The sequence below is a fragment of the Quercus robur genome, chromosome 4 (genome assembly GCF_932294415.1).
Source record: "Quercus robur chromosome 4, dhQueRobu3.1, whole genome shotgun sequence".
In the NCBI taxonomy this organism is placed as follows: Eukaryota; Viridiplantae; Streptophyta; class Magnoliopsida; order Fagales; family Fagaceae; genus Quercus; species Quercus robur.
Window position 1 is genome coordinate 36,796,962 of NC_065537.1, and position 14,909 is coordinate 36,811,870.

The 14,909-nt window shown below is 36.5% G+C and overlaps 1 protein-coding gene across 1 annotated transcript; it reads right to left on the reverse strand.

Annotated features, from left to right (window-relative positions):
* Positions 1-7,461: 7,461 nt before the first annotated feature.
* LOC126721293 (DEAD-box ATP-dependent RNA helicase 31-like) lies at positions 7,462-14,470 on the reverse strand. The gene is made up of 10 exons (XM_050424348.1): positions 13,245-14,470; positions 12,061-12,167; positions 11,825-11,880; positions 11,052-11,276; positions 10,516-10,722; positions 10,347-10,433; positions 10,159-10,254; positions 9,685-9,900; positions 8,854-9,036; positions 7,462-7,880 (listed from the first exon to the last, which is right to left on the reverse strand). The coding sequence occupies exons 1-10, from the start codon at positions 14,324-14,326 to the stop codon at positions 7,653-7,655; spliced, it is 2,487 nt and encodes an 828-aa protein (XP_050280305.1). The 5' UTR covers positions 14,327-14,470; the 3' UTR covers positions 7,462-7,652.
* Positions 14,471-14,909: the final 439 nt, after the last annotated feature.

Here is a 14,909-nt window from a genome sequence, read left to right on the forward strand (position 1 = left end):
CTCGGCTTTGTATTTGGGTCCTGTTAACTTTTTCTTTCACTCCAGTCCCCAACACCTCGGGTTGTTCAATATTCGAAAATCCTGAGCCACCTCTGTTATTTTTCTTTAGCTCCTTGATTCCCGTTAGTTCTTGTAGCGTAACATCATCATTTATGGCATTGTCTATGTCCCGCAATTGCGCCTCAAAGTTTACTAGCTTCTTTTCTTGAGGTGTCACATCTGCCATTACCAAGTCTGACACCTTGGTTGCTTCTTTTGGCGGAGGGGAGATTTCATTGTTGTCGCACACCACCCTTGGCAACCACCGATTGTCCTCGGGTTATGGGTGTTGCACTGATGTGTTCCTTCCTTGCTTTTTCCTTCCCCTTCGTTTTTCCGGTTGGGGGCTTCCACCACCTGTGGCCTTTGGAGCCTTCCCGGGTCTGCATGGAGCCAGGGTCCGAACTGGCTTTCTTCAAGTGCTAGTGATTCTTTGCTATCAATCCAGAGTGGGCAATCTCTGTCGTCATGGTCCAATTTGCCACACCAGTAGCAGAAAATGGGGAGGCGCTTGTAGCGAAAATCCACCCATCCCTTTTCAGTGCCACCCATGCGAACTACTCTTTCTCTACATAGTGGTTTTGAAATATTGATAGTTAAGTGTAACCTTAGGTACTTACCCATTCTAAAACCCCTTGGTCCTACATCTACCTTCTCTATTACCCCCATCGGGCTGGTAATCTTTTCGGCCACCTCTGTTGTTTGCATTCGCATAGGCAAGCCATGTATCTAAATCCAGAAAGGGGTTCTGTCAAAACTTAACGAGGAGACTGAGTCCCCTTTTCCCAATTTTTGGAGGACTAGAAGGTATTTGTCAAAAGACCACGGGCTTGCCCACAACACCCGGTTCATATCCTCTTTGTTTTGGAATAGGAAGAGAGTTATGTTGTCTCCAGCATCCTGAATCTCGAAATTCTCCGTTGTCTTCCATATCGGCTTCAGTGCCTTTACTACTGCCTCTGAATTAATACGTCTTTTGGATAGGAACTTACCAGCTAAGACCCATCCCTCGGTCACCTCCTTAACGTCTAAGTCCACCTGTTCTATTTCATGCTCTGTTAGTTGTAACTTCTCACAACACTTCGACAGTTCTTCCATGGGGAAAGGTTACCTACCAAAGTTGGGATGGAACAGGGCAGAAACAAAGGAAATAGAGAAGTGCTAAACTAGATTTCTACCGGATGGGAGAAACACTTCTTGTCTGTCGACAAGCCCCTTGTTTCACCTCTAGAGTTTTGAAGAAACCTAGAGAGAAAAAGCTTAGCAATTTTTTCTTAGATCTTTCCAGTCACTTTTAATTCAATTTATTTTTATATTAGAGCCTTATTAGAACCTTAGTTCCCTTCTTCTACACACTAGTTATTGCAATGAGTCATCCATTGAGGAGGACTCCAAGGTACGAAATATAAGACTAAGTTCAGACTTGAACTTAGGATCTTATAAATCACATAATTTTTGAAAACTACTAGACCAACCACTTGGAATTAGAATGCTCTTCCAAAACCACTTGGAATTAGAATGCTCTTCCAATTAGTAGAGGTGTTGATTTTATTATATATATATATATATATATATATATATTTTTTTTTTTTTGTGATTAAGAGGTATTGCATTAGTATGAAAGAAAAATGTCCTTGTATAATGCACTCTAGAGGATACATAGACCCCAATAATTCTACTTGCCACCAAAAACCACGAGTCTCTTCTTTCTCTTAAGTTCTGAACAACATCGTCACTGGAAAGTTGTCGAATAATAGAAAAATTTTGTTGGAAAATTTTATTAGCAATTAAAACACCGTAAACCAAGCCTTTCTAAGACCAAACTAAGAACTCGCCAGGGCTGGTTGATGTCCCTTGCTCTCAGCCCAACCTTCTTGTCTTCCCAAGTGTTGCCACCATTGGATTTCGACAAAAATTCATCTTCATGACCCATTCTAGTTCTATTGCAAATTGGGGGATTTTATGTTTCAGCTATCATTATCAATCTATTAAATTGATTACTCAAGATTATAAAATGAGGGTCACAATTAAAGGTTTGAACCCCAAATTTGGTCAAAGGTTGAGTAGAATGAAGAGACCCGAAAAAAGAAAGGGTTTTTTAGTTATTCAATTTACAACTAAAATTAATATTTTTCAATCTAATGACGTTTCAACCAAATTGAATGAAGTAATATGTTTGGGACATCCAATTAGGGTTTGATAACACCAATAGTAGTACCTCTATGGCAAAGCAAACATGTCCTAGCAACTCATTGACATCCTCTTGGATTTTTTTGGCATTTAACATAATTTTCGGAACAATTTAGTTAGTTGTCAAGTTTGCAAAGCTATTTTGTAAACTAGCATCTCGTGGCTCTAAAACTCAAGTTTAGTAAAGAAACTCAAGTCTCTAAGCCTTGAGTTCCAAGTGGTGGCATGATGTGGAAGAAAATATTCACATGAACTCGAGTCTCTTGCCTTTAGATATGGGTATGTGTGTGCTGTGGGTTCTTCTTCTTAAGATCTTTGAATCTTCTTCTTCTTCTTCTCTTCTTTTTCTCGGCCTGCTTCTTTCTGTACACTATGGAACTCGAGTTCCACATGGATTATATATCCACATCAGCTTGGAACTCGAGCCTCAGAGACTCAAGTTTCATCACTAAACTCGAGCCTCTAAGGCTCAAGATGCTAGTTTATTAAAATATTTTGAAAACATGTCAACTAATGAAATAGTTATTAAAATCATGTTTAATGGCAAAATTCCCCCATCCTCTTTACATGTTATTTTGTTTATACTTGTGACCCTTTTTCATCTCATATTACATTCTTATATCTCGAGTTATTTCTATTTACGATATTAATATGGTCAAGTTTGTATGACAGCCTTGCTTGAATTCCTTGCTATGAGATCATTTTAGTGATCCAGTCCAATCCATGAGGAATATACGGAGGCTATGATTTGATTTTGGATTATGTAATTGTTGACGTGGAGTTGGGGTGTCGTGATTTTGGTTAATGATTTGTTATTGTCTAGTGACTCAACCCAACCCGTGTAGGCAATACGTGGCCATGACCTTTCTTGCATAGGAAATAAACATTACATGACAATTTGAGTATCGTATTTCTGACATTGTTCTTATTCTTTCGCTATTCACATGATTTGAGCAATCATTTTTGTTTACACAATTATCCTACTCTTTGTTTTCCCTAAATTTTATGTTGGGATCTATTATTAACCATCATTGTTGATATTCATTTCGCTTTTTTTTTTTTTTTTTTGGTTGATAAACTACCATTTTATTTAAAGACTAGACAGAAAAAAAGTCTGTACAACAATCTTGCCTACAAGCTTCCAAAATAAGAGGCAATTTACAGTTATTACAAGATAAACCTACTTTAAAAGCAACAACATATTTAGCAGCAAGATGAGCTGCTGAGTTTAAAGATCTTCTAACCCAACAAAACTCACAACTAACAAAAGATAAAGTTAAATCAAAAGCATTATGAATGATAGAGGAGATAGACCAATCAGTTGGTTTCTTCCTCTTTAGACAAGGCATCAAAACATATTTTTGCATCCCCTTCCACTATGATGTTGCACCAATTTTCAGAGATAGCCAAGTTTAATGCCCACAAAATCGCAGTTGCTTCAGCTTGAGTAGGAGTGCATAAGTCATGAATTTTAGTCATACCTTTAACACCTCTCCATTCTCATTTCTAGCCACCGCAGCTAAAGAGGTGAAATCCTGTGAGACAACATCCACATTCAATTTTATATAGTTTTCAGGAGGGGGATTTGTGAAGTCAATTCATCTCTCCTTTCTTTATCCTGCTCAAATCTCCTTCATTAATCAATGCCTAATCTATTTGTAAGGTAATCGTTGTCTACTGGACTTCTTTCTATATTTGTTGTGGGTATTTGTTTTTAAGTGTTTGGTTGTGTTGGGGATGCTATAAAAAGACTTGGTAGGTGTATTACATTTTGAGTATAGGTTTTGGTAGAGTGTGTTGTTTGCATTCACAATGAGAGCTTTAGGGTGGAATTGTAGAGGCATTTGCAATGCCTCATTGGTGAGGGCCCTTAGAGCTTAAAAAAGAGGTCATAATCCGGATATAATTTTTCTATGTGAAACGAAAGCAAATGAAGACCATATGAAGTTTGTAAAGAGGAGGGTTGGTTTTAGTGAAAAGGTGGTAATTGAGGTAAAGGGTAGAGCAGGGGGATTATGTTTAATGTGGAAGAACAACCTGAAAATTCAAGTTATGGAGATTGGTATTTGGTCAAAATTAGGGATCCTGGTGGAGATTGGTATTTGGTTGGCTTCTATGGACCACCTTATGTAGCTAAGAAAAGAAAGGCTTGGGAGAATTTGTGTGCTTTACTGGAATCAATTCAAGGGCCTTGGATTTACTTTGGAGACTTCAACATTGTCTTCGATAGTGAAAAAAAGAATGGAGGAAGAGCTGAGAGCTCAATGTTCCCAAACTTTTTGAAGGACATTCTTTTTGAGTTGTGAGCTATTGATCTAGGGTCCTCTAAAAGTAGATTCACCTGGTGGAAAAAGAGATGGGGAAGGAATGTCATAAGGGAGAGGTTGGACCAGGGTATAGCTAGCATGTTTTGGAGATTAGCTTTTCCAAAGGCTACCATTCACCATTTGGGTGCTATAAAATCCGATCATTGTCCTATCCTTTTGGACACACATCTGGCTGATCATTACTCCCTTGCTCCATACAAACCTAATACATTTTATTGTGCTACCCTCGATTCTATCGTGAATTAGCACTTAATTGGGATTTTTTCTTTGCTAGGATGTTTTTTTCTTTGCTACATATGTCCACAATTAGGGTTTCAAGTAGAAATTGTTCTTACTCTGCATTGAAGAAAGAAAAAAAAAAGAGTAAATTGTTCTTGAAGAATTATTCTTGTATTAAAACTTACATTTATTTTGAGAATTCCCTTGTTTTTAGTCAATTGATATTCTTGTTTATATTTGAATCTTGTAGAATTTAGATTATTTGATTATTTTATAAACCAAATAATATATTCATGTTTTCTAAGTTAAAAACAAAACCCACTGTGTAGCCAAAACACTAAAGCAAACACACTATTGTCGCTAAAACTCAAAGATTTGATAACATAGACATAAATTTGACTAGAAAGAGCTCTGAAATCATAAGATCCTCTAGCTTAAATAAAGGACAAAGTTTCTCTCTAAACTAGTTTAGAGGCCTTCAAACTCCTACATTTTTTTTATTGGATGCGAATTTTGATAACTGTTGTATTGTATGTATTTTATGTTCATAACACGCATGTCAAATATAGTTCAAATTGGATGTTATTTACTATTGGATCCATAAACTTATTTTTTATACGCAATTTAAAATGATAAAAATTTAAACATTTAAACATTTAACTAATGACATATCTACGAAACTTTGATTTTCTTGAAATTTTGTAATCATTGAGGATATAATAAGAAAATGCAATGTAATGATGGATTTGTCCAAATTCACATCCAATAAAAAGATATTGGAGAAGCTTTCCCTAAGTAAATTGCTACTTTTAGCTCTAACATCATGAGATTTTTCTAGCATTGTAAATGTAAAAACCGTACCAAGTAAATTGCAACCTTTAGCTCTAAAATTTCTCTTGCAAATGAAGTTGGGAAGTGAGAAATTGAACGAATTTCATTAGATAGAAAAACCCTCACACAGAGAGAGAGAGAGAGAGAGAGAGAGAGAGAGAGAGAGAGAGAGAGAGAGAGAGAGAGAGAGAGAGAGAGAGAGAGAGAGAGAGAGAGAGCAAATTAGTCCAATATTATGCTTGGTTTGAACCAAGCTCTCAGAATCAGACTTGATCTAGACTAGGTCTCTAGCTTGAGTTTGGATTAGCACTAGGGATTAAGAATGTGAAAAAGGAAATGAAGGAAGGGTGAGATGGAGAGAGAAGGGTTGCAATGCTGCAACGGTCTTGGTGGAGAGAGAGAGAGAGAGAGAGAGAGAGAGAGAGAGGCGAATAAAAAATAGTATATTTAAGAAATAGTGAAATACAAAAGCTACTATTCTCTAAATTTGAAGGATATTGTAGCATTCCTTTTTTAACAAAAAATTGAACTATAAAGAATTACATGCGAGTGTTTACAGTATTTTGTGTACAATATTCCCTATTTTGGATTTCAATGCATTTTAGAGGACTGGATGTGATTGATGTTATATTAGAGGATTTACATCAGTCTCCTTAAATGTTTAGCTAAACTAATTTTAAAAACTATACTTTTACTAGTATAGCTATCTTTTTTTCATAGGCATACATAAGCCTCAATACTTTATCAATACTATTCAACTTTCATGAAGAACTCATATCATAAAACTACTAGAACTAGATCTGATCGCTGCTAGAACCACCAGAACCGCCAAATCATGCCATTGCACTACCAATGAAAATACCAAAAACATCAAATCTGATGAAGAGAGAGAAGAGAGGTAGACCAAATTGCATCTCCACAAAATCAAATCGCACCACCATAAATCCATTACTGCACCACAACCACACAAACACCTCACCCACCGGAAACTCCACCTATTTGGTGGTGATTTTTATATGACCAAGAAGAGAGACGAGAATAGACACAAAGAAGACAACAAAAGCGAAAAGAGAGGAGAGGCAGTCAGAATAGGAGAGAGAGAGAGAGAGAGAGAGAGAGAGAGAGAGAGAGAGTGAAAATTGAAATTAATTAATTTTTTTAAAAATGTAGTGATGATAGTCGTAGTGAGGATACTATGCATCGTTAAAAGCTTTTGCCAATTTAGGGAGATTGATAAATGCATGTTTTGGTTGGGCTTAGAAATTTTTTTGCTGAAATTTAAAATTGGTGAAGCTGATGGGAATGTTTTCATCATTCGAAGGAAAGTCTTGAAATGTTTGTTTTTGTATTGAGTTATTCTAGGACAAACCAATTTTGCCTATATTTTCATAACTATTCTATGCGGTAGATAGTGACCAGTCGTCTATCACTTTCACATGAACCCATCATTTTTTTTTTCACCTTTCCCAATTAGCCACATCAAATAGTTGTTAAAAACACCAAACTATATATAGCAAAAGAAATGTCAAAGAATACGTTCATCATAAACTATTTGATAGTAATCAAATATTCCAGGGGTATTTCCCAAAAAAAATCAACTCAAAGTAAGATCTATATTCTTTTTGTTTGTTTTTGTATTGAGTTATTCTAGGACAAACCAATTCTGCCTATATTTTCATAACTATTCTATGTGGCAGATAGCGACCGATTGTCTATCACTTTCACATGAACCTATCATTTTTTTTCTTCTTTTCCTAGTTAGCCACATCGAATAGTCGTTAAAATGGGTGTAAAGTTGGTTGTGGTCCTAGTAATTTTACCAATTTAAAAATACCAAACTCTATAGCAAAAGAAATGTCAAAGAATACATTCATCATAAACTATTTGATAATAACCAAATATTCCAGGGGTATTTCCCAAAAAAAAAGTCAACTCACAGTAAGATCTATATATATATTTTTTTTTGGGGGGGGGGGGGGGGGGTGGGGGGCGATTAATTAGTTAATTAGTTAAATAGGTAGAAAACAAAAAGGCGGAGCTTTGGAATTATTTGGAGCGCAAACCAGAGATATTTCTTAGGCCCATCTTGCCAAGGACAAGCTTGGGAATTGCAGGAGGGTTGTCAAGCCCCATGCTTCGGCTGAATTCATTAGCAAGCTCCACAAGCCTATGCTTGTCTCTGCCCACTTTCTTATTGGAATTGTAATAACCAAGCCAGGCCTGGTATGCTGTTTCTTTGTTCTTCATCTCCACTTGGGATAGTGCTCGTTCAACCTGTTTCATCAAATGTGCATTAGAAAAATGTTTGTGGGAATCTATACTACAAAATGGTTTAAAAAGTGTTTTAAAGAAAAATAATCAAGACATATTAGTAAATTGAGCCATTTAAATTTATCTAGTACTCCAACTACCAAATAGAAATTAAATTTACTAAATCACCATCACTCAATTTCCAACTCATGTTGTCTACCTCACCACTTTCTGCTTTAGTTTTTCTTTCCTCTCTCTCTCTCTCCAACAACTAAGCCTTCTTTTTTGTCTTTTTTTTTTTTTTATTTTTTTTTATTTTTTATTTTTTTAAATTTTAATAAGTAATAAGCTTTATTGATATCAGAAAAAGGACGCCCTAGCACACAGCAAGTGTATAGGGGGTCAACAATCAAGAATAAAAATTACAAGAATCAAGAAAAACAAGAAGAGAAGAGAATGATTGGTTTCGCAAAACAGACAACCAATCGAATAAAGTTCTAAAGAAAAAAAAAACTTGTCACATCATCAATCGACATGTTCTTTTTTACTACTTATATTGATATTATTTTAACATTTTCATTTCAGCTACACTAATTTTATAAACATATTGCTTCTTAGTAGTCTAATAAAATTCTCTCTTCAACATAATAGGTACCTATAATGACACTATTTTTTATGTGCTTCACTTCATCCAGCCTACTATTATCATATCCTCTTCAATCTCTTCATCCTTATGAATTATTAATCCAAGATACTCAATATTTATTCACACAACTTCATCTCTACATTTTTGCTCCTTAGGATTACAACTTATTTTTGATGTCATGGAACCTCACCAAGGCAGGCTCTTTAGGATTATAACTACACTACATATGTTTTTAAATATTTAAAAAAAAAAAAAAATTAAAAGAGTCTGTCGTGTGTGCTGACATATAGTAGAAAGAAAAACTTGAAGACAGAGAGAGACCAAGAGAGAAGAAAATCTTTGTAAGCTTACCTTTTTCTTTGTGTCTGGATCAATCAAATGTACTGGAGCCTTCGATATTGGCAAATCCTTGATAGTAGATAAAAAGAATTCCTCCCAAGGTGCTAGTAACAATATGCCTTGCCCTTCTTTACCTTTACGCCCAGTTCTACCAAGTCTATGTATATACTGTTCTCTGTCAGAAGGCAAACCCACCTATAATTGCATCCACCAAAACAAAAAAGATGGTGAAATTGATAACTGAACAAAGTGTACTGAATATTCAAAAGGTTTGAATATTGGAAAAAAAAAAAAAAAAAGAAACCAAAAAGAGGCTAAGTGTGCGTTTGGGAGCGTTTTGCGTTTTCTGTTTTTTCTTTTTTTTTTTTTTTTGCACGCGTTTGAGAGACCAACACGGCTATTGTTCATGAACAGTAGCCGCAAAGTTTGACTTTTGTCACTTTTTCAGCACAAATTTTACTGTTTACGGACCCACAAATTTCACTTTTCAGCAATTTTTTCATTAAAAATGGGTCCTACGGTACTATTCACACATTTAAAAATTATTTTGCTACAGTGTTTTTCAATTTTTAGTTTCAGTTTTCAGCTGTATCCAAACGGACCCTAAATTCAATTTGAGTGAATAAACTAGTCTTGCGTAAAAATCAAAGCAGGGACTCACAAATGCAAGGTGAAAAGGGTTTATAAGAAGTGACAAATTGACATTAAACTTTGCTGTCTATGATTTGTGCGTAGAATGCTTCTCAATTGCAAAAGGCAAGTGAATACACCAAAAATTGCCACAGCTATAAATGATTTGCACTAAGTTCAAGTCCACATGACCAGAAACTAACAATCCATTACCTGTATGACAAGGGTAACATCTGGATAATCTACTCCACGTGCAGATACATCAGATGTCACAAGGATAAGACCCTTTGACTTCCTGAATTCATCAGATATCCTGGTTCTGTAACTCTGTGGCTTTCTAGAATGGATCTCTCTGACATTCAAGTTCAGCTCCCCAAGAAGGTCAGCAACCAACCGTGTGACCATGGCAGTTGTGCAGAATACAAGAACCTGCACAAACCAAATGCTAAATAACATATTTTGGACAACCATGAAATTGCTTTCGAACAAAAACTATTGGCATCAGAGACAGTTCAAGAAAACAATGCAGATACTGACACTGAAAACCTGAGGTCTGAATTGAATAAAATACTCGTGACAACCTTGACAGATGTTCAATAATGTTTGTGAGCCTCCTCAAAAACATCTTGACAATAACTACTCTAATAAAAGAGTCTATGGCGTAGGCTTGTAGATTACAATGCATACCTTATAGTCGACATCATCTGCAATATGGTCTTTTAGAAGAACATACAGTAGGGAAAAATGCTTGTCTAAAGGAGCCACTAAATGCATCTGTCTGACCTGAAATGATCCAGCATTTAAAGAATTGAGAAATAAACAAATTCATTAAATTTACAGAATCAACTAAGAAACAGAGTTGGATAAAGGATTACCTGTGAATGCGTCTCCTCAGTGCCTTCTTGAACTGTATTGATAAATTCATGATCTCTTTTCAAAGCAATGTGACTGATTTGACGGACCTTCATACCAAAAAGCAAGTTAGCTATTTGTATTGTGATTTTACATGAAATATCAGCACAGACTAATAATTGTAATAGAAACCTCTTCAGGAACTGTGGCAGAAAACAAAAGCGTCTGTCGATGTTTAGGAACAGCAGCAATGATCTTCTCAATGTCTTTACGAAATCCCATGTCTAGTAAATGATCAGCTTCATCAAGTACAAGGACTTTCACACCCATCAGCCTAGTTGCAAAACCTGCGGTATTCTCAATATGATCTCTGAGCCTTCCAGGTGTAGCAACAAGAATCTGTAAGTTATGAATGTGGGAACTATAAAAACAAGTCCAATTAACTATTTTGAGACAATGATATTAACCTGTATCAGTAAGCTTTGCAACAGTATATATTTAACAGAAACTCAGTGAGGACCTAGTATTAATTTTTCTGGTAACTTGCGATCAAGTAAAAAACAAGAGGATAGAGTCAAAATAACCTAAAATCCGATCTACCAGCATACTTTACCACTTCCACTCTGCACCCATCCCATAACATACTAACATTCCAATCAATGTTTGGCCTAGTTAATATCATAAGAGTCCATAAATGACAGTCCTTTGGCAAATAATAAAACACTCACCTGGCAAGGGTTTGCTTGCATGCGTTTCTGTTCCAGAGCAAGTCTTGTTCCTCCTATTACAACTTGAACACCAATAGAAGGATGATACTTCAACAGGATATTAGCCTCTGCAGCAGCTTGGCTTGCAAGCTCTCGAGTTGGGCATATCACAAGCACAAGAATAGGGGGCCACTTTTGGTCACGACCAATAGGAGGTGACTTTACAACAACCTCGATTGATGGAAGCTGAAAGAAAGAACTTAGAATAGTGAGTGAAAACTCACTCGAACAATGCTACATGTGTGCATGTGCATGTAAACTCCCTTGAACCTATAGTTCTGGATGCCATCAGACAAAATAAAGTCAATATTCAGAGAATTTCTGTTCTTTGGAGATTTTAATACAGCTACATACAAACAAATTGATTGCAGACTCATTGGATCGCTAGAAAACCTTTTACCATGCTTAGACTTTTAAACTGAAAAGACAAATTTTAATTTTATCTTAAAAACCAATATTAAAAATTTCAACTCAAATGTAATTCCTTATAATTCCAAGTATACCATTTATTCTTTTCTTATTTTACATTATTCTTAAGAAAGAAGACTTTGATGGCTTATCACCAAGAAAAAAAAGAAGGGAAAGGACGACTTTGATGATATTCACAATGCAAATACATGGATAAGTCATCCAGACTTTAGAAGTAGAATAATGTGTTCTGCTTTTAGATGGGAGCTCTGCCTTGATTAACAGGCCAACATGCATCCATGCAGACACAAAATGAGGGAACTTACCAAAAATGCTACAGTTTTTCCAGTGCCTGTTCTAGCCTTGGCCAGAACGTCCTTGCCTAGAAAACAAAATCATCTAGAGTAAGCACCTTCGTATGGAAATGCAAGACAATAAAATCAACAGATTCACAAACGATGATACTAAAAAAAATGCAAGGCACCATGTTTATGATCATTTGAGGAGTGCATAATAGAGCTGATGGTTGGTAGCACCCTAAGGGGCACAGTTGAAAACAAACCTTTCAGTATTACTGGAAGAGTTGCCTCTTGTACCACGGTCATTTTCTCATACCCAGCATCTTTGATTCCTTTTAATGACAATGGAGATACTGAACATTGATCAAATCTGCAGGCATTCACAGAAGTAAGATGTTAACAAATGCTGTAGCAATAAAGAGGTGGTGAGCTTGGCCATGGAGCTAAAAGATTATTAGCCAGTGGTGATAATAGTTTGCATAGATGATGAAAACAGTAAAGAGTTCAGAGCAAAAAAAGATTAAAGAATTGTGGACAGCAACCTGAAAAATTCATGGAGGAAACTTTTAATAGGAGAGAAGTCTTGAATTGCATGAGGGAAATTTTGAGCAAGAACAAGAAAGCCAACAAAATAAGTTGAATTTGCTTATTATAGGAAAAGGAATTGACAAAACAGCTACTATTTAGTATATTGCTGTGCCTATTACATCTCAGCCAACGTGTATTCTTCTACAACAAGCTAAAATTGAAGAAAAGGAAGACAGCATGATGAAAGAACAGATAAAAGTGATGGAGAATAATGTTCCAATGCTTCAACATGTGCATCAAGCTAAGGGTGTGTCACTTTGCAATGATGATTCCCATTATTGATTTTGCATTTTCGGACAAGTTTAATGCTCCCACTAGAGAGAAGGATGTTCCACTGTCATCATGGTTTCAAATGTGATGAAACACTTCCACACACTTTTGGCAGGAACACATTAGCAGAAATCTCACAGGGCTCGAGTTATTTCTTGTCTATATTTATAATATAGAGCTGTGAGGTGGTTGTGAGAACATGCTTGTGTAGAAAATTTTAACCGTGTAGAACAACCAATGAGTTGATTGCAAAAAGGGAATATAGTACATAAATATGTTTAGCCATATGCACTATATAATGCTACAGTTAATTTTTTTTTTTTTTTTGATAAGCTGCGATAGTTGCTACAGTTACTACGTTATCCTCAATTATGCAGAAAAACACAACCTGTAAACCGTATAACACAAAATGTTGTGCGGCCTCGAATGTGTGAGTTGTATTTCCTTACTTTGTTACACTTACCAAAACATAGCCACAACAAATACTAACAGAGAAAAAAACAAAAACAAAATAAAAAAGTGAAAACAAGTTCAATTAAAGCCTAGACTAGAGGAAACCAATAATAGAAATTGCACTTTTAAATCATACCGAGTTTCGCTTAAATAAGATTGAGTGTCAGACTTTGAGGATGAAGGCCTTGGTAACACCCTTGCACTCACTTCATCATCTAATCCAAACATAGAGCTTGCACTCTTCTTCAACAATTCATCATCATCATCATCATCTTCTTCATCTTGACTATCACTATCTTCCTCACTAAGCAAATCCCCTATAGTAGGCAATAACTTCTCTCCATCCTCATCATTCGTCCAACGTGGTTCCTTTATCAAATCCTGCTTCATCGAATTATTCACGCCTTTTCTTAACCCTTCGGTACCTCTATTTACATTTCTACTTCGCACATTCACATCATCATCCATCCATCGCAGTTGCTTTATCGAATCCTTCACGCCTTTCCTTAAACCATCACTACCTCTATTTACATTTCTATCTCTAACATACCCCTTATCCACCTCTCTTCTCCCCATCACATTCCTATTTCTCTCATACCCTTTATCCATCTCTCTCCCACCTTTCCTTCCCATCTCATTCCCACTTCGAAACCCGCCATTTGCTCTCCACGACACACCTTCCCCCTCACCCTCATTGTCTTCCAATGCACTCCCAAACCGCCTACTCACCCTCGAATTCCGATTCGACTCATCAAACGACTCCTTCGACCTCCTCCTCTTGTTCATCATTGAATTTGACTCCCTACCACCCTTACTATCCCGGTCTCTCGTTCTATTCCTAACTCTATTTACATCGGAGGCTTCGTCTTCGCTAGTGAGTTGGCCTCGGAAAGAGTCGGTCCTCAAATCACTAACCCAATCACTGAGTTCAGCCTCATCTTCAATCAAGCTCTTAGATGACGATGATGCCCTTCGAGCCTCCTTTCCCAAATGCCGAGTGGAGAATCTTCGAACACCCAATTCTCCATTTTCATTGCGAAGTAGATGGAGAGCGCGACCACCAGAGTATCTAAGCCTCAATGGGAATACGCGAGAGAAAACGGGTATGACCCGATGAGAGGGTTGGACCCAAGCTCCGGGTCTCATAGTCAGAGGGAAACCGGTGACCGGAAGAGTGGGCTTGAGGAGACGGAGCTGTGGGAAGAGCTTAACGGGCATTATGCAACCTCGATTCTCCGGTTTCCAGTTTGTGGCTGCCGGATAAGAAGTTGAAGAAGAGTCAGTGTTTTAGGGTTTTAAAACGAAATAAGAGGCTGTGAGACAAACAGACAGACAGGGTTTAAGAATTACTTTTGTTTGCCAAAATATGAAAGCGAGGATAGGGAAACGCCCACCAACACATTGTCGTTTATTTGGGTCACTATTCTCTCTCTTTATTTATTTATTTATTTATTAACAAACTTATGCTACAATTCTCACCAAAAATAAATAAATAAATAAATAAAAAAGGTGAAAACATTTTGGTTCTTACATTTCAGGATTATAGTCAATTTGGTCTGTACATCTTAGTAGCAGTCAATTTGGTCTTGTTATTTTTAACTTGTAGTCAAATTGGTTCCTGCTGTCAACTAATTAACGGGAAATGCTTACGTAGCTAATGGATTGTATAGTTGGTGTAGACATCGCATTTTATACCCCTTATGACTCGGGCATCCGTTCCCTAATGATTTTGAAATTCTAAAGCCCAAGGTTGGTTTAGGCCTCGATCAGATTGAAATTAACTTGAGGAAAATGTTTTAGG

Coding starts and splice junctions, on each gene's coding strand:
- LOC126721293 (XM_050424348.1), bottom strand. CDS start 14,326: ATGCCCGTTAAGCTCTTCCCACAGCTCCGTCTCCTCAAGCCCACTCTT. Junction 12,168..13,244: donor TCTTATTTAAGCGAAACTCG/GTATGATTTAAA, acceptor GAATGCCTGCAG/ATTTGATCAATGTTCAGTAT. Junction 9,901..10,158: donor CAGATGATGTCGACTATAAG/GTATGCATTGTA, acceptor TGGTTTGTGCAG/GTTCTTGTATTCTGCACAAC.